The sequence below is a fragment of the Agelaius phoeniceus genome, chromosome 21, assembly GCF_051311805.1.
Source record: "Agelaius phoeniceus isolate bAgePho1 chromosome 21, bAgePho1.hap1, whole genome shotgun sequence".
NCBI lineage: Eukaryota > Metazoa > Chordata > Aves > Passeriformes > Icteridae > Agelaius > Agelaius phoeniceus.
Genome location: NC_135285.1, coordinates 3,963,674 through 3,985,545, shown reverse-complemented (window position 1 = coordinate 3,985,545; position 21,872 = coordinate 3,963,674). Strand labels below are relative to the sequence as shown.

Here is a 21,872-nt window from a genome sequence, read left to right as displayed (position 1 = left end):
AGACGATGAGAACTCGGCTTTGAAGGAAACTTTAAATAGATGCCAGCCAGTTCTGGCGTGCCAGCAGCCAGAGCCAAGAAAAGAAAGAGGGGGGAAGCCTCCCCAAATGTCTGCAGCTTTGGAGAAGAGCAGCTTTCCCTGCTGCAGCAAGAATGGCGTTAGAGAAAGCAGCTCCAGAGCCTGCTGGAGTGGCAGGGTGGGAAAGGGGAGGGGAAGGACTGGCACCAGACGCCAACTGGCAGCCAAGCTGGGAGGATATATTCCAAGCAGCAGTTCTATAATAACCAGCCTGTCTCCACTGCCCTTATTTCTCCCTCAGTTTGTTTTCTTCCTTTTGTTCATTTGATGGGGTGCCCCTGCCTCGCTCCCTGCTGAGCAGTTATTGCCTGGCTTGCACAGCTGCTGTGCCTTCACTTCATGGAGCAGCTGGATCAAGGAGAGCCTGCCAGGAGCTGCTGTGGCTGGTGGGGAGGGCTGGGACCTCCTGTTTCCCAGAAACTAGTTGGAGCCTCTAAATCCTCTCTATTCGAACACAGTGTTGGAGCATCCTCTCCTCCCTTCTGCTGCTCCAGGGTTTGTGTTTCGAGGCAGCCCCTGTCCGTGCTGAGCAGGAGGAATTGTTCTCATTTCAGAGGTGGCTCAGATTTATGGAAAGAACTGTAGTGGCTTTTATGAGGATATGAAAATGCAAGGCATTATTTAGAGGACCCTTTAGCTGTGTCAAAGGGGGGAAGAAAGGAAAGAGAGTCCCTCCATCTGAGTAATAAAACCTCTTATGAATATGGGAGCCACTCAGCTCTACATTCAATAGTTGTTTTTTTGTTTTTGTTTTTTTTTTCTTGTAAGTAATAATTCAAAAAAGTAGAGCTGGAGCAACGGGAATGGCTTGCAGGGAAGGCAGGGTGGAGAAAGATACTCTGGAGGGCTCAGCCTGGAGTACGTCCTTGCTGCACAACAGTGTGAAATATAGTATCAATTAAAGCTTCCCATTTTTACAGCCTGTGAGAGGTTATATACGGTGTGGGTGGATGTTTGTACTTTAGTGGGAGAGGTGGGTGAGATCCTCCAGTGGTGCAGAGGGAAGCAAGAGCTGCCTTTAGCAAGGGGCTTGTAGGGCTTTGTTTTATAAGTGGAAATAAAGCAAAGGGCATAAAGCAGGTTTTTGTCAAAGACATTTCAGGGCATTTACAGCCTTTTACCCTCCTCTTCTGAGGTGTGTGCCAGGGAAGTTGTGGTGATCCCTCTGCACCTTTCTGGGCTTTGGATGAGTGTAGAGCGGTGCACAGAGCTCAGTGTGGGCAGGCAGGGATCCTCTGTGGGATCAGAGCTCGGTGTGGGCAGGCAGGGATCCTCTGTAGGATCAGAGCATGGTGTGGGCAGGCAGGGATCCTCTGTAGGATCAGAGCATGGTGTGGGCAGGCAGGGATCCTCCGTGGGATCAGAGCATGGTGTGGGCAGGCAGGGATCCTCTGTGGGATCAGAGCATGGTGTGGGCAGGCAGGGATCCTCTGTGGGATCAGAGCTCAGTGTGAGCAGGCAGGGATCCTCTGTGGGATCAGAGCATGGTGTGGGCAGGCAGGGATCCTCTGTGGGATCAGAGCTCAGTGTGGGCAGGCAGGGATCCTCTGTGGGATCAGAGCTCAGTGTGAGCAGGCAGGGATCCTCTGTGGGATCAGAGCATGGTGTGGGCAGGCAGGGATCCTCTGTGGGATCAGAGCTCAGTGTGGGCAGGCAGGGATCCTCTGTGGGATCAGAGCTCAGTGTGAGCAGGCAGGGATCCTCTGTGGGATCAGAGCATGGTGTGGGCAGGCAGGGATCCTCTATGGGATCAGAGCTCAGTGTGGGCAGGCAGGGATCCTCTGTGGGATCAGAGCTCAGTGTGGGCAGGCAGGGATCCTCTGTGGGATCAGAGCATGGTGTGGGCAGGCAGGGATCCTCTGTGGGATCAGAGCATGGTGTGGGCAGGCAGGGATCCTCTGTGGGATCAGAGCATGGTGTGGGCAGGCAGGGATCCTCTGTGGGATCAGAGCTTGGCGTGGGCAGGCAGGGATCCTCTGTGGGATCAGAGCTCAGTGTGGGCAGTGTCCCCACCCTGATGAGCTGCCCGTGTGTTGGGTCTGTCCCTCCTGCAAGTGTGGATTCCTCTCCCAGGATGAACCCTGCCCTGAGAGCAAACCCAGGTCCCCCCTTGCAAAGCCAAGGGGCCAGCTGAAGTGGAATTTCTACTCAAGACCGTGTTTTGGGTTGGAGCATCTGACAAGATGGCACAGAGAGGTGGAGGGAGCTGCTTTTTGTTTATTCTTTTAATCTCCTGCATCTGCATCTGCCTGCCTGAACGATGCCGTGCTGTCCTTGCCACGCAGCTGATCAGTAATTGTTTCATCTGCAGATTATTTCCTACCTTCCCCCACCACTGTTTCCTCCAAGATGCTGCTGAATTGGATGCTGCTATTAGCAGCCTGTGTTAATTTTCCCTGAAGACTGCTCTGCAGACTGCAATTGTTGGGACTCACAACAACTTCTCATTTTGGTTTTAATTAAATGTGTTGGTTTTAAACTGTTTGTTTTTGACATTTCCTGCTCAATCTTCTGCAGCTCTTGGAGGTGACCAAGCATTGCCTCGTGCCCTCAGGGCGCTCAGGATGTGCTGTACACGTGGCCACACAGAGATGAGCCATGGGAATGGGGGACTGGCTGTGTCCCCATCCCCTTTGGCAGCAAGGAGAAGCTGGACACGCTCTCTGATTTACAGGTGAAGCCCCCCAGGTTTGTGCCAGGATGGAGAAAGAGATCTGGTCTCAAAGCTATCTCAGGTCAGACTGGGTGGAGTTCTGAGCAATCTGGTCCAGTGGAAGGTGTCCCTGCCCATGGGAAAGGGGTGGAACAAGATGATCTTTAAGGTCACTTCCACCCTTCCAACCTAAAGCATTCTGTGATGCTGTGATCTTTTCAGGCTTTCAGGAAGATTCTGAATTTGGGGTTTCCCATGTTCACCAGCTGTTCCCAGACCCATAAGTCCCCTCTGAAATCAGCAGAAGGAGTTGGTTTAAAATATTTTTTTTCTTGTGCTGTTTTCTCCTCCCAGGGTTTTTTGCTCTCTGGAGACCTGGGTCAGGGCTCTGACAGAAGCAACACTTTCTTGCAGACTCAGTGTCACGTCTGGCTGCTCCAGGCCCTGTGTGTTTCATGTAAGGTGGCCGTGTTTGGGGGCAGCTTTACAAATTGCATTTTATTTCAGCAGCTTGTAATCAGCAGGGTCACCTCGGTGCCTGTGTTACAGCTCACTCCTGCTCCCCTGTCTGCTTGCCTGGCAAGAAAATGTGAGCAAATGGCTGCAGTGTTACCAGACATGAACTCTAAATATTAACATCAATTTATGAACTGTATCAGCATGGATCAAAGGGATTCCAAGACGGTTTTACAGCACGAACGCTCTTTGCATGAAGAACTAATCAGGTTCTGGAGGCTGAAGTACATCATGTTTTTATCGTGCCTTTGACAGGCTGGTGAACCTGCTCAGCTGCTGCCCAGCTCCCCAGCCCTGGGCCTGCCAGAGGCATTCCCAGCTCCTGGGGCAGGGGAGCCAAATGTTCTTCCTTGTCCTCTGCAGGACTGACTGGGGCAAAGCCAGCAGGATTGGCATTGGATTGGCATTGGATTGGTGTTGGATTGGCATTGGATTGGTGTTGGATTGGCGTTGGATTGGTGTTGGATTGGCATTGGCATTTGGATGGTGTCAGCAGGTGTGACAGTGTTCACAGGGGTCTCAGGTTGAGGGAAGAGATGAGGATTTGACTCCATGTTTCAGAAGGCTGATTTATTATATTATTATATATATTACATTAAAACTATACTAAAAGAATAGAAGAAAGGATTTCATCAGAAGGCTGGCTAAGAATAGAATAGGAGAGAATGATAACAAAGGCTCTGTCTCAGACTCTCTATCTGAGCCAGCTGACTGTGATTGGCCATTAATTAGAAACATCCAACGTGGGCCAATCCCAGATGCACCTGTTGCATTCCACAGCAGCAGATAACCATTGGTTACATTTTGTTCCTGAGGCCTCTCAGCTTCTCAGGAGGAAAAATCCTAAGGCGAGGATTTTCCATAAAAGATGTCTGTGACAAGCAGGAGCTGCTTCAGAGCTGGGATGTGTTGCATCCTGAGAGATGCCCCCTCCCCACAGGGGTGGGCACCTCCTTGAGCTTTATCAACACCATTGACCCTCTGCTTTGGGAGGGATGGACATCTTTGACCAGCTAACCTGCTCTCCCTCCCATAGATGGAGATGCAGACATCGAATTCTGCATTCATACAACAAGCTTATCACAGCTCCTCTGTGCTTTGTGATGTGATCAGATTTAGGCTGGATTTCCCTGAACCCTTTTCTGATATCTGGAAAGCATCACTGTTAGAAAGCCCCAGGCTGCAGTGTGGAAGTTGGGAGATGCAGAGCATTAAGGAGAAGGGGTTTTGTTTTTGTTTTTTTTTTTTTTTTTTTTTTTTTTTCCAGGAGTCTCATTTCTGTCTCAGCCACTACTGGCCCAGATGACTTCTGAGTAAGAGATGTGCTCTTACCAGCACCTCCACTATTTGTCTAAAGCTGCCATGGGAGATCTCATTGCAGCATGAGCCTGACCACAAGGCAGGGTGGGCAGATTCCCTCTTGGCTGAGCCATCACCTGCCTTATAAATACATTTGTTGTTTGTCAGGAGCTCAGCCCTGGAGAAATCAAGACTGACTGACAAGAAAACCCAAAGAAAGAGTCTGTCAGAATGATCAAGGCAGTGTAATTTAACACTTAAATTGTAGTCCTGCTCCTCCCACAGGAAAGGTGGTGCCACTTTGAGCTGTAATTGCACACAGACATGTACTGCTAATTGACTTCTGCTTTGCCAGGGTGGAAGAGCTCTGGGAGGATTAATGGTGTTTCAAGGGGATGGGGGTCTCCAGGTTTGATCACCATTGGGCTGGGCAGGTGACAACCCATGGGTGCAGTTCTTGTGCTGAAAATACACCCTGGAGCACTGTGAGATATAAACTGTGAGTGCTTCAGCTGAGGGAGGACTGAATGAAAGATGTGTCTATAGGCTTGTGCTGTTTTCTAACCTTTCTATTGTAACTGTCTGTTTAAGAATTGCACCTTGTTCAAAGAGAGAAATAGTTAGAAAAAAAAAAAGAGGAAAGAGGGTTGTCTTGGATCTTAACCTGGTGTGATGTTGTCCCTGGATTCAAACTAGAACTTAGAGTTTGACTTAAAACTATTTAGATTATTCCCAAATCACCTGGTTTTGTGCTGGGCAGGAGAGGTCTGGTGAAGCTGAGTGCTGTGTTAGTCTGTGGGTGCAGTCCTGCCCCAATACACATTTCCTTGCTTAAGTCAGTACATGTGTGTCCTGGGCAGCCAAAGTCTGTCTGGTTCTTTGGCATTTTCTGGGAGAAATTTAAGAAGCAGAAGTTTCCACGCCCTGGGCCCAGGACAGAAGAAGGGAGAGCTGATCAAGGGGAAGAGCTGATAGGGGAGGAGTTGTCTCTTTGGGCAATGTTCTTTCAAGTTTAACAAGGGGGAAAAAAAAAGGTCTCTAAAGAAATCAAATAGGGTTATTCTTTGTACCTATAGAATGAAGCCAGAGGGATCATCTTTCCTCTAGTGTTTATAAAAACTATCTGTAACAGGATTAGAACTGTATGATAGCATAGGGCTGGATACATTAATAGCAACCTATAGTATGACCTCCCATTGCTTCCCAACACAAAATACTAATTTTAGATGAAAAGGAGTTTTGTTGGCCAAGAAACAGTGAATGGACCAAAGATGACAAAAAAGAGCAGAGGGAGGAAAAAATAGATGTTCTTCAAAAAAAATTATATTTTGATCTTTTGCCTTGAAAAGAAAGAGAAAGGAAAAGCCAAACCCTTTTGGCTTCCTTTTGGGTGCTTTGTTCTTTTCCCTTGTTAGATATCTCTTCTGAGCTGTTTTATCCTGTTGTGTTCTTGAAAATGATTTTTGAAATGTCAAAACTTCAAGCCTCTTTTGTCAGGGCTTAAGCAATTCCACTGAACTTTGAAGGAGACCCCAACATGAGAGACATGAACTTCTGACGCTGCCTTAACTCCTCCAGCTTTGATCAGCGTTGGGGAGGCAACGGGGGGAGTGGAAAACACACACACAGAAACCCAAACAAATCAATCCCCTGAGGGGCTGCTTGACCTTGTGGAGCTGGGAGGGGGCTGTAGCTGTGTCCTGGTGTTCTCCACACTGCTCCATGGCATTGGCTGGCTTGTAATTCCAACAGCATTTGAGGGACATGTCCTGGTACGGGGTATTGTATTTGCAGGGAATGCCCCGACAAAGGCAGGAATGATGAATCTGACTCCATGTTCTCAGAAGGCAAATTTATTACTTCATTATACTATATTATATTAAAGAATACTATACTATACAAAGAATACAGAAAGGATACTTCAGAATGCTAAAAAGATAATAATGAAAACTCCTGACTCTCTCCAGAGCCCTGACACAGCTTGGCCCTGATTGGCCAAAGAGTGAAAACAACTCCCAGCAGAATGCAATGGAACAATCACCTGTGGGTGAACAATCTCCAAACACATTCCACAGGAATGAGCACAATACAGGAGAAGCAAATAAGAGAATAATTGTTTTCCTTTTTTTCCTGAGGCTTCTCAGCTTCCCAGGAGAAAAATCCTGGGCAAAGGGATTTTTTCAGAAAATGTGAATGCCACAGCAATGGGGTTCCTGCTGGGTGCAGAGTTGTCATTTTGTTTCTGTATTCACTTGGTTGGTTGATGGCTGCTTTACCCCCAGACCTAAACATCTCTCTTCAAGGGAGATTTCAGCAAGGCTTTGAGTGAAATTTGTGTCTGGGAGGACACCTGGGAGGTTGGCAGTGGGGACAGCAGGGTGGACAGTCCCTCCAGTGTCTGCAGAGTGTCTGTGCTGGCACCTGCTCTGGGGACTGCAGCTGAAGGGGTGCTTCAAACTGGGTGTGGGGATGAGTTAGTAGGGTCTGAGGTCCTTGAGGAAGGTTTTAGGAGGCTGGTTTGTACTGGGTTCTACCCCCCTCGAGTTCCCCATCACTCCCCTTCCCTCCATCCAGAGACTGCAGTTGTGGAAAACAAATCCAGCTGATGTTCCCAGCAAGCTGAAGGTGTTTGAAACAGCTTTTGCTTGGAAAAAATGTTTGTTCTTAGTAGTTTCTAAAATAATTTGTTCTTCAGTGTGCCCTTTCTGAGCTTTTCAAGGTGGTTTTGATATGTACACGATGGTGACTTTTGAAATACTGTTTTCTGTGTGTGGATTCTTTGAAAGTGAAGAGAAAAATTTTGTGAAAAGGCTTTGAAATCATCAGAATTTTAGCTTTCAAAATATTTGTAGAGTGCCTTTTTCTGTTATTTATTTCACAGGCAAGCTATAAAGGGATCAAGGTTGGGGTGTTTGTTTGTTTGTTTTTTCAGTGGGAGAGAAGGTGATGAAGGTGTCTGTGAATGTCTCTCAAAACCTTGCCACACACTAAACTTGAGAGATGTGAGAAGTTTCCTTGCTGGAAGTTGTTCCCTCCCTCCTTTAAGGAAGGAAAGGGAGGAAAATAAAGAGGAGGAAGGAGGGAAAGAAGGAGGAAGGAAACTAAAACCTTTAATTTCCATGGGTTTTGTTTTTTTCAGACTGAGGTAGAAAAACCTCCATTTTACACTGAACCTGAGTTCAGGAATTTTGTATTGAGATGTTTTCACTGCTGCTTTTGAAAGAAACAAACAAACAAACCCCCATAAAAAAAACCTGATAATGAGAATGATTTCTCAATCAGACTCACTAAAATCATAATAAATAATTAATCTTCAAAATATCCTGGAGTCAGGGAAGGGGCAGATCACAAATCTGGTGAGGAGCAGCTGAGAGAGCTGGAGAAAAGGAGGCTTGGGGGGAATCTTTCACTCTCTACAACTCCCTGACAGGAGGGTGGAACCAGGTGGGGTTTGGCCTCTTCTCCCAGGAAACGTTTAGGTTGGATATAAAGAAAAAATTCTTCAGAGTAAAGGGTTGTCCAGCCCTGGCACAGCTGCCCAGGGCAGCGATGGAGTCTCCATTCCTGGAGGGATTTAAAAGGTTCGTGGATGTGGCACTTGGGGACATGGCCTGGTTGCCTTGGCAGTGCTGGGGGAAGAGTTGGATTTGATGATCTGAGAGGCCTTTTCCACCTGAATGATTCCATTTTGGGGAGCTGCAGAGGTCACCCCTCCATCACCCACCTGCCCATGGAGCAGGTCCTGGGCCAGGATCCTGGGCCAGCTCCAGCCACCTCCATCCCTCTGGGCACAAATGATGTGTCTGGTTTGTGTCAGGTTTACTTCTGTGACTTCCAAGCTGTATTTTAACCAGAAGTGGGGTTCGTTAAGTAGGGATTTAATCAAGAGCTGCTGGTTTTGCTCTTCAGTCCTTGGGTGCAGAGGGAGTTGTCTGTAGCTGAGTCTCAAAACAACCATACGTGCTTCCCAAGCCTTGCTCTTCATTAGGGAGCTGCAGAAATCAGGAGGAAAACAAAATTGACAGGTTACTACTTAGACACCTACATGTAAATAGTAAACACTCCCAAAGGGTGCAGGATGCATTTCTGTTTGGGAAAAGAAGGCAGCAATTGTTGTTATTGGTATGTAAGGCTATCTTTAAAAATTCATTGAAAAGAATAATTAGGGATAAAACCACGTGGCTCTAAGAAACTTCTTTGTGCTCAGTGTTTCTCTGCTTTGCAGTGGTGCTGGGGGTTTACCCAGTGATTTACTGCTGCCTTGTGTCTGATTGAGATGTATCCTGCAGCCTTGGTGGGGCAGCTCCTGCCTTGCTGTGTCTCTGATGTCTAATTCTCATTTGCTTGAGCAGTCAGTAGCTTGGCAGCCTCCATTGGCTTTGAGTTTAGACATGTGTCTGTGAATATGTTTATGGTATATAAACACTCTGAGTGTCAAAGACCCGAGTTTATGGGAAATTAGGGCTTGGATTTGGCTGGTGCTGAGATCTTGGGATGCCTGAAAATGAGGTCACTCACTGGGATGCTTGACTCGAGGCTCTGCTTGTTTTATCCTTTGCATGGCTAATGTGGTGCAGGAGGAGGGTGAGAAGGGCTCCCTCTTGCTAAGCATCAGGGATCCTCTTCAAAAGGAGATCCAGAGTTTGTGTTCAAGCAGGTTCATGTGGGGTGGCTGCTGCTGCAGGCTCATTGTCCTGCTTTTTTAATCTCTTGGCTTTCATCAAAGTGAGTTGGTGCTTCAAAGAATGGTGTCCTAGTCCTTTACTAAGGGCCATAAGCCTTACAGTTTCATGACAATAGGCCCTGGATCTGTAGACTTGCTATCCCTGGAAAATCTCTGAGAAGGATTTCGATCTTCAGACAGTGGTTGCAAATTTTGCCCACGTTGCAAGTCCTCAGACTTGGTGGAAAGGTGGCTGTGGGCTCCTGCACTACCTGGCACTTCCCCTTGCCCATTCCTTGCAGGTTCCTTCTCCCCTCTTTTTAGAGGCTTTTACCATGGTAAATTTTGCAAAACACCACTTAATGGCAGAGGTTTTTTGGCTCCTCTCTGATCTGTGCAGCACTGTTATGGAGGCAGTCTTATAATCAATGTAATTGAAGATCAGAGTTAATGAGGACCTCTGTGCCTGCAAAATCCCCCAAGCGATGCTGGGCCTCAGATGTTAGATAAGGAAATGATTGGGCTGAACTGAAAATCTATTTGGCTAATTAGATGATGCATATTCCCAGATGCCAGTGGGGAAAAATACATTTCGCAAAATAAAGAAGCACAAGATTTTGTAAGAAAATATTTTTGGCAGGAATTCACTTGTAACTCACAGGAGGGGAGAGGGTGGGGGAGTGTCTGGTATTGGACAACTCACACAAGAAGTTGTGTGTTGGGCCAATCCACTCACCTTCCACACAAGGTGAACAGGCCCTGCTGCTGCTGCTGCTGCCCATCTGTGCCCTGAGCTCCAGGTGCCTCCTGGACAACTCCTCCCTGAGCTGGGCCAGTGATGCTCTGGTTGCAGATCAGAGTAATTACACTGGTCCTCATTTCTGCAGAGACCTGGGAATCAAATCCCAGCAGTGCAAGGGCAGAAGAGCTGGTGGTCCATTTGCTGGAGCACATTGCTCTGGAGAGGAACGGTCAAATGAAGTTCTTTGGGACCAGCTGTCAGTGAACTCATTATTATTTTACAGATCTTGTCATCACAGCAGCTCCTGAAGAGTGCAGTGCTCTGATGTTGGGCCAAAATGCACATTTGGGGTTTTTCTTTCCGATTTCCACACTCAGCTAACACACTTTTTTCCCCACTTCCCCCCAGGCAGCAGCTTCGTTGTGAGTGAGGGGAGCTACCTGGACATCTCTGACTGGCTTAACCCAGCCAAGCTGTCCCTGTACTATCAGATCAATGCCACGTCCCCCTGGGTGAGAGATCTCTGTGGACAGAGGACCACTGATGCCTGTGAGCAGCTCTGTGACCAAGACACAGGTAAGGGAAGCTGGGGGAGAGTGGAAACCTTGGAAAGCTCAGAGATGTGAGGCAGAAGGTCTGTCACTGGGCATTTTGATGGCTCACCTCTGCTCTAGCCTGGTGGCAGGCGTGGGGGGCTGAGGGGTGCTAGCAGGGTCACAAAGTGGGGACCCCTATCAGCAAAGTGTGAAGAAGATGGGCACAAGATGGGGATCTGAAATGGTGGATTTACCAGTTCTTTGATGTGACAGCTGCAGGCATGTGCTGTTTATCTGCTTCTCAGTTGGGTTGTTCTGCTGTCCAGTCTGGAAAACGTGAATTTACCCCATCTCCATCCCTTCTCTGGCCATTTTCACTGCAGAGCACCACAATTCCCATTAATGCCTGCTCCTGCCTGGTGGTTACCTGGGTTGGATGTGTCCTCCAGCCCTTCCTGGTGGAGTTGTGAGCTCTGCCATCCTTCCTCATCTCTAGGTGAGGGTTCTGCTGAGCTGTTCTGCTGGTGTGCAGAGCCTGCCTGTGGAGCAGCAGCCAGCCCTGCTGGGAGCCAGGTGTGGGGCTGGCCAAAGGACAGATTTCACCTTGCCTTCTGTCTTTGTTGGATGACACCTGGGAGCGCTGCAGTCTGCAGTGAGCCAAGAACACAGAGAACAGCAGAAACAACACAGGGTGACAGGACATTGCATGAGAGGGTGGCTTGGGGACTGTGCTGGGTTTTTGTGCTGTGACTCACCAGTGGCTCATCAGCCTTGGGCTGGATGCCTGTCCCTGGTGATCCTGGCTTGCTGAGTGTCTGAAGAGCACCCAAACTCCATCTCCTTGCAGAGGGGTGCCATCCCAGCTTAGTCCCAGCTCTCCATGTGAGCTGCTTCCCCCTCAGCCATGAGTTTCTTCACCCATGTGTGTATGAGGTTCATGGCTGCAGGTAAAGATGTTGGTGTCTGGCTCTGCCAGAGGGTTTAAAGGATGGCTCACTGTGGAGAAGGCTTTTCCTAAGCCTCCCAAAGCCCCTGAATGTTATTAATACATGGATTAGGACAAGAAATCCTTCAGAGTTATAAACACCTCATGGGGTGCTGGGGGGTGACCTTGTTCTCATCCCTCCCTGCTCAGCTGAGATGCAAATACTGAACTTGGTCTCACAAACTCATTTTCCTGGTCTAGACAATCTTCTCTTCTTAGTGTTCCTGTTCCTCAAGGCTTGTCTGCTTGGCAGGCATGGCTGCAGCAGGAGGGTGATGCTGCATGGATTCCCTGTGTAGACAGCCCTGGGCATCACCTAAAGCCCCAAGAAGGGCTGGGAGGTGCCAACAGCCAGGCTGACAGATGGAGGTGGTGCAGGAGGAGGCTCTTCTCATCCAGATGTCACAGAGCAGAAGGATTTTTTGTTTCAGGCATTGGCAAAGCGCAGGCACCTCAGCAGGAGAGGGGAGATGCATTCAGCTGTCCCCTGGTTCAGAGGAGGAGAGAAACAGCTCTGCCTCCAGCAGAAACCATGGGGACACTGTATGGAGGCAGAGCATGACTGCCCTGCTGGGAGAGCCCTGTGGCTCCCCTGGCCAGCCCCATCCTTGGCAGGGAGCAGGGCTGGCTGATCCTGCCGTGGCCTCGGTTGTGAGGAGCTGCTGCTCTGCCATGCCAGCCCAGCTGCTGCTCCTGCTGTGACCCCAGCTCCCAGAGCAGCTTGTCACTCCTGCTGGATGCCCCACGCTTGAGCAGGATGTGTCAGATCTGGTTTGCAGGGAAGGGGGAGATGCTCATTATCCCGGGAGTTGTGCTGGAGCTGAACCTCGGCAGCTGCTCTGCGTTCCCAGCCCCGGTGCCCATGGTCCCTGGGCAGGCAGGGGCAGAGCATCCTGTATCCCAGCCTTCGAGTACATCTCCTGAAATCTGTCCTGGGGCTTCTGTTGGGGAAGATGAAACAGGAAAGCCTTATCAATATCATTGTCTGGCAAAAGATTTTGAGAATATGGAAACTATAAGTGAGATTGAAATGAAAGCAAGCTTTGAGATCCCTCAGTTACTGAACAACTGGAAAACAATGGTGTGGCCAGCTGAAGGTGATCCCCTTTTGATGGAACAACACCCTCTGCTTGCAGACAGGCCCAAGGGGCAGAGCAGACCCTGCCAGCTTGGCAGAAGGGGCCCAAAGAGGAGTTTGTAGGGTTTAAAATGTAACACAGGATGGTAATGGAATGATTCTTATAGGCTGTATGTAAATGCTGTAGGATTTGTATCTTGTACTAGATTGGTTAGTGAGAATCAGAATATTCAACACAGAAGAAGATTTATTGTATTGTAACGGGAACCTCGCTCTCTCACCCTCTCGCTCTCTCACCCTCTCGCTCTCTTACCCTTTTACTCTCTCACCCTCTCTCCCCTCTCTTCTCTCAGGCCTGCTCTGAGCTGTGCCTGGCAGCTCCCAGCAGGGCCCTGCCCCCAGGCCCTTTGCAATGAACCCCAAGTTCCAGCCCTGGCTCCAGAGATCTCTCATCTCTGTCCATCCCCACCATCCTACCCCCTGACACTCCTACAGGCTCCTTCCCCCTCTCTCCAACCTGGCAGTGTGCACATGAATAAACCAGAATTTTCCTCCTGTTTCTGCCAGTTGGATCCACATGGATCGAGCAGGACTGGCTGATGGGGCTGCTGACCTTCATAGCCTAACTCTAAACCTCCCTTAAGAGGCCCAAACTTCACAAGAACTGAAATTAGGCCTTTGGAAGTACCTGCTTGACCCTGCACCCCAGGACATAACCCTGTGCACCATGTCTGTTCATCACCATTGACCAGCCTTCAACTGGAGAGAAGTTTCCCCACAGGCTGAGGCAGACTGTAACCCCATGATACACTGCATGTACTTTCAGATTTATTTTTATTAATGTCGTTCTATTTTTAAGGGTGATTTATTTTTATCACCATGAGAGAGGAAGGCCTGTGGTTTTATGGCAGCACATAAATCCTGTCTGGATTTCAACCTTTTCGGGTCAGGGATTTTATCCTCTCTGTGAGCATCCCAAGCGATGGGTGCCAGGGATTCCCCTGTCCTCTGCCTTCTCAGGCTGGACAGAGCATCCATGAGAATGATGCACTCAAGTTTGTCCTCTCTGGAGGCTGAGAGCCTTCAAAGTTCCCCCTGTGAAGAGCAGCAGAGCCAGCACTGAAGCCCTCCAGCACATTTATGGCTCATCTGCCTTCAGCCCTACCCATGGCAGTGTGGATCTGCCTTGTCCCAAGCTCCCTGGGGTGTAGACAGACCTCTGTGAGCAGGATCCTTGGTGGCAGTGCCATGGGCTCCTGGCACACCTTTGGACAGAGAGCCCCAGGTCACACGTGCTCTCTCTGGGGACACTCAAGCCCAGCACATTCTTTGGGTTGGAGTTTGGGGTGGGATTTGTCTGCACAATGTATTGTCTTGTGACCCTGGACACTCAGTACTCCTTCAGTGTGGAGAATAATTCCCAGTGAAAACAGAGGCTCTGAAACACTAGGAAATGCCAAAATCCACTTTGTTGCCTGACCTTAATTTGCCTTCCCTTGCGTCTCTGTCGTGTGACTCACTCTGTAATTAAATGATTGCTGCCCCCCTGACAAATTTGAAACCTGTGTTGTGGAGCCCCAGCTCATCAGAGCATTTCAGAGGGAGCAGTGACATCTGCACATGAGCAAAATGTCATCTCCCTCATCCCTCCTGCCTTGGAAACAGCCAGGCTGCTTGGTCTGACTGCAGATCCAGAGACAAATGGGCACTGCTGGAATGTGACACAGTGACCATGCCCAGCTGCCACATCAGATGGGACAGGGACATCTCTGGGGCAGCATGTGCTCCTTGGCTGGAGATGTTCAGCCAATATCCCCCATGCTCCTGGCAGGTGCTGCCTGTGCTGTTTGAGACCAGAACAGGGCAGGTTTGTTGTCTTGTGGGACTGGCTGTCAGCTCTCCTCACTCTCCACATTTTGAAGAGATGTGGGAGCAGTGCTGGTGCTGCTGCTCGTGCCACGCTCTGGGATCCCCCTGGGTACAATCCAGGAGTGCTTGCTGCCTCGCTGGCCTCCCTCACCAGCCTCCATGAGAGCATCCCTTTCCAGCAGCATATGCAAATCCTGATTTGTGAGCACAATTACCTGCTTTGTATGCACAAAACCGTTCACTTGCACATTCTGTGGGCATTGCTGAAGAGACCTGCTGGAGAATCAGTCCCTCAGGGCCAAATGCTGGAAGAAACAGCCTCTGATTTTGTGCTGTCAGGCTTGCTGGAGCAGTGGCATAAATGAGATGGATAGCTACCTTGATTAGCAGGTGCAAATGTGTTGATTTTTTTTTCCCCCATCTATAAATCAGGCTTTTCTTCATCAAAATTCTCACATTGCATCCACAATTGGTAGCCCCCCTCCCCCTGCTCCCCAAAGCATGAGCTTGAAAGAACCAGATGAAATGTAGTAGCAAAGGTTCTTTTCTGGAAATTGGCAGGAGGAGATAAAAAAAAAAAAAAAAAAACACAAACAAAAAAAAAAGGTTTCCATCATCATCCAAATAGGCCAGTTTGTCACCAGAGCCACAGATGGCACTGCTGTCTGGGTAGGACAGGGGTGTGTTGTGGGCAGGAGGCAGATGAAAGTCATTTTACACAGAGCTATTTTTTTTTTTTTTTAAGGGCAACCTGTTAAGGGGATTTGGAGGTTGCAGAGCTGAGCATGTAAATCAGGAGATGACCAACCTTGACGAGGGTGTATTTGTGTTTATGGAAACAGCCACCCCTTCCTATAGTTCAATTTAATACCATGAAGGTTCTGTGCTCACCAAGTAATATTTGTTTGTTCTTGTGCTCCTCTGCTATTTTCGCTGTTTCCCGGTGCCTTTATTGACTCAGACTTTTATAGGACGAGGTTCTGTCTCTCCAAGGTATGGAGTTTAATAACTTGGTCAAAACCCATGTAATATCCCATTCCTTTTCCTGTGGTGGCACAGCTTGCCTTGTGCACCAAGCAGGGCAGGAGGCAGTTAACTCCCAAGCTAATTTAGCTCCAGGCTGAAGTGTTATACATAAACAGCAATCAGAACTCGTGCCTGCCAGGGGCCGAGTTAAGGTTATCTCTGCTGTCTTTGCACTCTCATTTTCTGCCATTAGAGTGTTTAATCCTGCAGCTGCTAATGTTCTTGTAATGGCATTTTCTGTGCTTGTCTAAAGAGCACAGGGAGGAGGGAAGAGGGATGGGTTTTGCTGTATGGAGCTGCTCCTGAGCCCCTCCTTCTGACTGGGCCATCCAACCAGTGCTGCAGGGGCTTCTCACCTCTGCATGGCCAGCTCTGGGGCAGTGCCCAGCCCAGAAGGTGACAGCTGTGCCACCCTCAGGACCTCTCTGCTTCCTTGCATCAGCTCATGTGTTCCTTGGAGGTGTGGTGTAGGAGCTGAGCAGATGATAATGAGAATTAAATCTGTGCAGAGCTTAAACTCAGGCACCATCCTTGGAGGTTAAGCTTGCACTTAGGTGCTGTGATGGATGAGGGTGAGGAGGGGGACTTGCAGCAGGGATGGAGGAGGGATAACTGTCAAATTCACTCCAGGTTTTCCCTCCATGCTCTGTGCCAGGCCAGCAGGGCAGGAGCCACTTCCTTTGTCTTGTTCCTAGAGTTCTAAGCTGGTTCTGGAAAAACTGCATTTCTCATCAGGATGAAGCAGAGGCTCAGGTTTGGAAAGTGCCATCCCTGAAGAGCAGGAACAGCAGGGGTCAGAGGTAGAAGAGGAGCTTTTCAGAGAGCTTTACTGGGAGACTGGGAATGTGGTGCTGCAGCTCTGAGGCTCAGTGGCACTGAGGATGCTCTGCAGGGTGTGTGTGTCTCCAGACAGGAGTGGACACAAAAACTGTGGCTGAGCTCTGTATCCCTTTGGGTGGGAGAGGCAGCCCTGAAACAGGTGTGAGTGTGTTTGTGTGATGCTCACACAGCTGGCAAGGTGTGTGTTTGTACCCCACAGCCTTTGGGATCAGGCTGCCACCCCAGCTGGGGTTGGGCTTGTCCCCAGCACGTACCTGGGGCACAGCCCTGGCACAGCAGGGCATTGCTGCAGGACAAGGGTGAGCTCCTGGTAAGCACTGGAGGTGCTGCCAGGGGGGAATCACGGACACCAGCAGTGCCAAGAGAAGCCTGACAAGCAGCAGCTTTGCTCCACCACTCCCAGAGCTCCTCCAGCCCCTTAAATAAAAGTGCCAGAGACAGCACAGAGCAGCATCCCTGGGAGCACAGGGACTCTGGGAGCCTCCATGCCTGCTGTGCACTGGGTGGGTGGATTAGGGGGATTCTTGCAGCATTATCACCACGGATCACTCTCTCCATAATGAGGCTAACAGGCTTATCCTGGCAGGCTGATGGTTCATCCTGCAGCCCTGCTCTGCTGCTCCCAGGCCCTGTGGGGATGGGCAGGGAGGGTGTGGGTGCAGTGTGAGACCCCATTCCAGCAGAAGCAGAGTGTAGTGAAGGAATAGTTCAGCAACTTCCAGCTTTTCTATTAAAAAAAAAAAAAAAAAAGAGAGAGCTAAACCCTCCACCTGTTTAATAACACACTGGAAATACAATATTGGACCTCCAGAGCTGAGCACTGGGACCTGCCCTCATTTATACTGAGTGAGCAGTGATCCTTCCTTTGTAACAGCTGAATTACTGCCATGGATTATCCAACCTGGTTTGTGGCTTCTGAATCCAAAGGCAGGGGAAGGACTGTGCATGGCAGGGTGCAGGGTGGTGGCAGTGGGAGCAGCATTCTTGTCCTGGGGGTTGTTAGATGCTGGTTCATTGGTGCTCCTGCAGCCACTGAACACTGCACAGAGGCGGGTGCAGGACCTGTGGAAATTGCATCCAGCTCCAGGTGCACTTACTTGTCAAACTTGGTTACTTTGGTTGACTTTGGCTTCAAGCTCAGCTTGAATCCTAACTCAGCTGCAGCAGGGCTGAGTGGTTAACTGTGTCCATCTCAGATGCAGTTGCTTTGAACAAAACCTCTTTAGTTTGGCCTTTTGATGGTTTGATTTATTTTAGCAGCATGTTGAAAAACGTACACTAAAGAGGGCTTAGAGGTGTGGAAACCCTGTTGCCCCCACTCCAGACAGTTTATCAGGTCTTTCTCATTCCATGAGGGTTAGCCAAGCTCAGTATCCTCCCTGGCTCAGCATTGTCCCTGGGAAGGATGGGGACAGACTGAAAATAACAGAGTGGTTTGGGGGGCCAAAGAAGGAAGGTGGATGCTGTTGGGGAGAGGACAAAAACTCCTGAGAACCTGTAAGAGCACAGCAGGTTCTGCTGAAATTTTTTGGAAGCCCCACTAATTGTCAGTTCATGGTTCTTGACAGAGGCATGGATCCTAAAACACCTGACCTGGGGTGATGGAGTCCTCTGTATTCCAGCAGACTGCAGCACTCAGCTGATCCCGTGCTGGGAGCTGTCCTATCCAATTTCCAAAACCCTGCCCAAGGGGTGTAGATCACCCTGGGAAACTTGTGGAAACCTGATCCCCACTCTCTCCTGCCCTGGATCTCCTCCCCAGCTGGTGGCACCACTTGCCCTCTCACTTACTGAAATAAACCTCCCAATAAACCTCCCAATAAAGTCTTGAGCACTGGCTGTAGCTGCTGAACGTCCAGGATTGGAGTCGATAAAATCAATATTTCCCCTGGTTGATAGAGTTCCTCCTTCTGATGCCAAACTGAAGGAGCCATAAACAAGCCAGCAGGCAAAATAAACCCTCCTGCACCGTGGCAAGGGGGTTCCCCAGCCAGCACCCCCAGCCATAGATGTGGGGAAGGGTTTGGGCCATGGGATGCTGACCTCTGTTGGTGTTTTTGTCTTTTATCGCTCTAATTTCTGTGGCAGGAGCCCAGAGTGAGCCAGTGCCCCAAGACTCCCAGCTCTGCTTCGCAAGCACTTTGAGATGTCTCTCATTTGCAGAGCACATATTTGTTATGTAATAAGCGCCGGGAATTAATGATCCACAGCACGGCTGGGGAAACTTGCGTACTAAGCACCCAAGGAAAAAATAACTTTTCTTTTTTTAAAATCACTGATGGAGCCATTAGGACCTGTGTTTTCCTGCACTGAGACCGCCCCAGCCCCCAGGCAGGGCAGAGCTGAGCAGGGCCAAGCGCTGCCATCTCTCTCCCAACTCTTTCCCTTTGGAGCAGCAATGTTCCTGCCGCTCCTGTTATGAATCATGAGGTTAGCAGCTTTTGACAGATCATAAATCAGTGCTTCCAAGTCGCTAGGACAAATCCCAGGACATTTAATCTTTAATATTAGACGCGTTTGAGGCAGTGAATATTTCATGAAGGTGCTGTTGCATTTTAGCACATCATTAGCCGTCTCTTTTTTCCCCCCACTCTTTCCTTTTTTTGCTGCCTCTCCCTTCCCAGGCGTCTCTTCCTCAAAAATCTCAGTGGTTGAATCCCCATCTCGCTCCCTCCTGACAATAAAGCTCTTTACTGTAATCCTTGTGAGGCATTTTAAGAACTTGCTTAAGGAGGAGCATGCAGGTAAGCTGCCACTCTGCCTTGCCGCTGTGAGGGGGGTCCCCATCTCCCCAGCATCCTCCCCATGTCCCCTCCTCAGCTGTGTTTACAGCTCAGCTTTGCTGCACTGTCAGGCACGATGGGGAGAGGAGGGGAGGGTGGGGGGGAACACTGGCAGCAGCTTGTAGCAGAAACTCCACGTGCAAATCCAATTAATCTTTTGATTTTGCTGTTTCTTGCTCCGGGTTATGTATTTCTACCAAACACTGAATCAATTTGGGCCAAGTGTGGTTGGGTTTCTGGTGTGGGAAGTGTCTTCTCCTGCTGTCAGGGAGCAGAGGGGAGCAGGGCTGAGCACCCCTTCACTGTGGGATGGGGACACAGCATGGGAACTGTCTGGGGAGGGTGGAATTTGGGGGTTCTGCGCCTTTCAGTGGGAGTTAGGGCTGCAGGAGACTCTGCTCTCTCGTCCTGGTGCCAGATGGCAGAGCAGAGTTGGGAAGGGGATGTGGGATGGGTTTGTGGTGCCCACCTTGGGCATTGCGCAGGGTGGACACTGGAAGGTCAAGATCCCTGCTGAGGAGTGAACCCCTGGCTGCAGGACTGCACAGGAACATGGGCTAAGGACAGACCTGCATCATGGAACCCCATCCCCAGCTGCTGTGGGTGCTGCATTGTGTAATCCCCTCCCTCAGAACAACTCCTATAGTGGATATTTTTGCCCCCAACAAGGGGAGAGAATGATGCATCTGACTCCATCTTATCAGAAGGCTAATTAATTACTTTATTATACAATATTATTCTATACTATATTACACTATATTACATCTAAACTGAATGTGCCAAGCACTCAACTGCCCAGAATCTTGTGACTGTCAGTGACAGTCCCAACACAGACACACTTGGCCCTGACAGGCCAAGGAAACAGAACACCATCACTTTGGGTAAACAATCTCCACATTGCATTCGACTTTTGCACAAACACAGGCACAGCAAATGAGATAAGAATTGTTTTTCCTTACTCTGAAGTTCAGAGAATGTGAAACCCAGAAATATTCTTGGGAAGAATCGTGCCTTGCTTTTCTCTGTGAAGAGAAACGTGGCGAAAAACCACGGGTTTCTTACAGCTTTCCACATCTCCTTTGGGTTTGATGTGGGGAGGGGCAACTAGTGGGTTAGCTGGTGTAAAGTTTTCTGGGCCTCCCATGAAGCTGAGGGAGAATAGAACCAGGAAACTTTTCCTCCCTTTTACCGCAAGCAAGAAGCTCAAGCAGTCTCCATCATATCTCCCCACGCATCTCGGTGGAGCTTTGTCTCTTAATGAGCAAAGCTGGAGGCCCGATTTTCACCCGAAATATTCGCTCAAACCTCTGAGGCCCAACTTTTGAGTGGCTCCAGGCTCAGATTCTTGGTTCCAGATGAGGGCTTAGCTCAGGGCGAGGAGCAACAAAGGTTCTCAGCATCTCTGCAGGCTCGGCGCTCTGTTCCTCACGTCCAGACATCAATCTAATTTCTTAATTCAGTATTGGCTCGTTGTTTTGGGGGTCTTTTCGGTAAGTTTGATGGGTTTCTTCCCATGGCATGCTGGTCTCGAGGTTGTTTTGCATCCTCTGATGCCCCCTCCCTTCATGTCGCCTCCTCCTTGAAGGGCCATCAACTTAGCCTCAGGCAGGGCCTTACCGGATACAAAAGGAGCAATTAGCAAAAATGACCGGTGATTACAATAACAAACATGTAGAACTTCACCTGGGCCGCAACTGCTGTAACTGGTTCTGCAACCTTTTTTTTTCTCCCCAAAAAAAAATTGACAGATTTTTTCTTTATAACATCTGGAGCCCAAAGTGCTCCAGAGGAGGGCAGCAGGGGAGGAGGGCCTGACTCTGCAGTCACTGCCATGCCTGTGGGACAGAGCCATCTCACCCTTGCCTGCTCTGTCCTAGGAGAGTGCAGCTGCCACGAAGGGTACGCGCCGGACCCCGTGCACCGGCACCTGTGTGTGCGCAGTGACTGGGGACACAGCGAGGGGTGAGTGGGGACACAGCGAGGGGCGAGTGGGGACACAGCGAGGGGTGAGTGGGGACACAGCGAGGGGCGAGTGGGGACACAGCGAGGGGTGACTGGGGACACAGCGAGGGGTGAGAGGGGACACAGCGAGGGGTGAGTGGGGACACAGCGAGGGGTGACTGGGGACACAGTGAGGGGCGAGTGGGGACACAGCGAGGGGCGAGTGGGGACACAGCGAGGGGTGAGAGGGGACACAGCGAGGGGCGAGTGGGGACACAGCGAGGGGTGAGAGGGGACACAGCGAGGGGCGAGTGGGGACACAGCGAGGGGTGAGAGGGGACACAGCGAGGGGCGAGTGGGGACACAGCGAGGGGTGAGAGGGGACACAGCGAGGGGTGAGTGGGGACACAGCGAGGGGTGAGTGGGGACACAGCGAGGGGCGAGTGGGGACACAGCGAGGGGTGACTGGGGACACAGCGAGGGGCGAGTGGGGACACAGCGAGGGGTGAGTGGGGACACAGTGAGGGGCGAGTGGGGACACAGCGAGGGGTGAGTGGGGACACAGCGAGGGGTGAGTGGGGACACAGCGAGGGGTGACTGGGGACACAGTGAGGGGCGAGTGGGGACACAGCGAGGGGTGAGTGGGGACACAGCGAGGGGTGAGAGGGGACACAGCGAGGGGTGACTGGGGACACAGCAAGGGGTGAGTGGGGACACAGCGAGGGGCGAGTGGGGACACCGGGCTGGAGGGGGGGGACTGCCCTGGCCTTGGTTTGTGGCATCTCACCCTGACCGACAAGGGCAGCGCCTGGTTAGAAATTGGCAAACTTTGCTGGATTTCTCCAAAACTAAAGCTGCCAGCA

General features: G+C 50.1%; 1 protein-coding gene across 1 annotated transcript in view; it reads left to right on the top strand.

Annotated features, from left to right (window-relative positions):
- ASTN2 (astrotactin 2) overlaps positions 1–21,872 on the top strand; it is a 354,581-nt gene that overhangs the window by 132,181 nt on the left and 200,528 nt on the right. The window contains exons 7-8 of the mRNA XM_054646417.2: positions 10,360–10,527; positions 20,946–21,030. Of these exons, the coding sequence (XP_054502392.1) occupies positions 10,360–10,527; positions 20,946–21,030 (253 nt within the window). The remainder of the gene's footprint in view (positions 1–10,359; positions 10,528–20,945; positions 21,031–21,872) is intronic.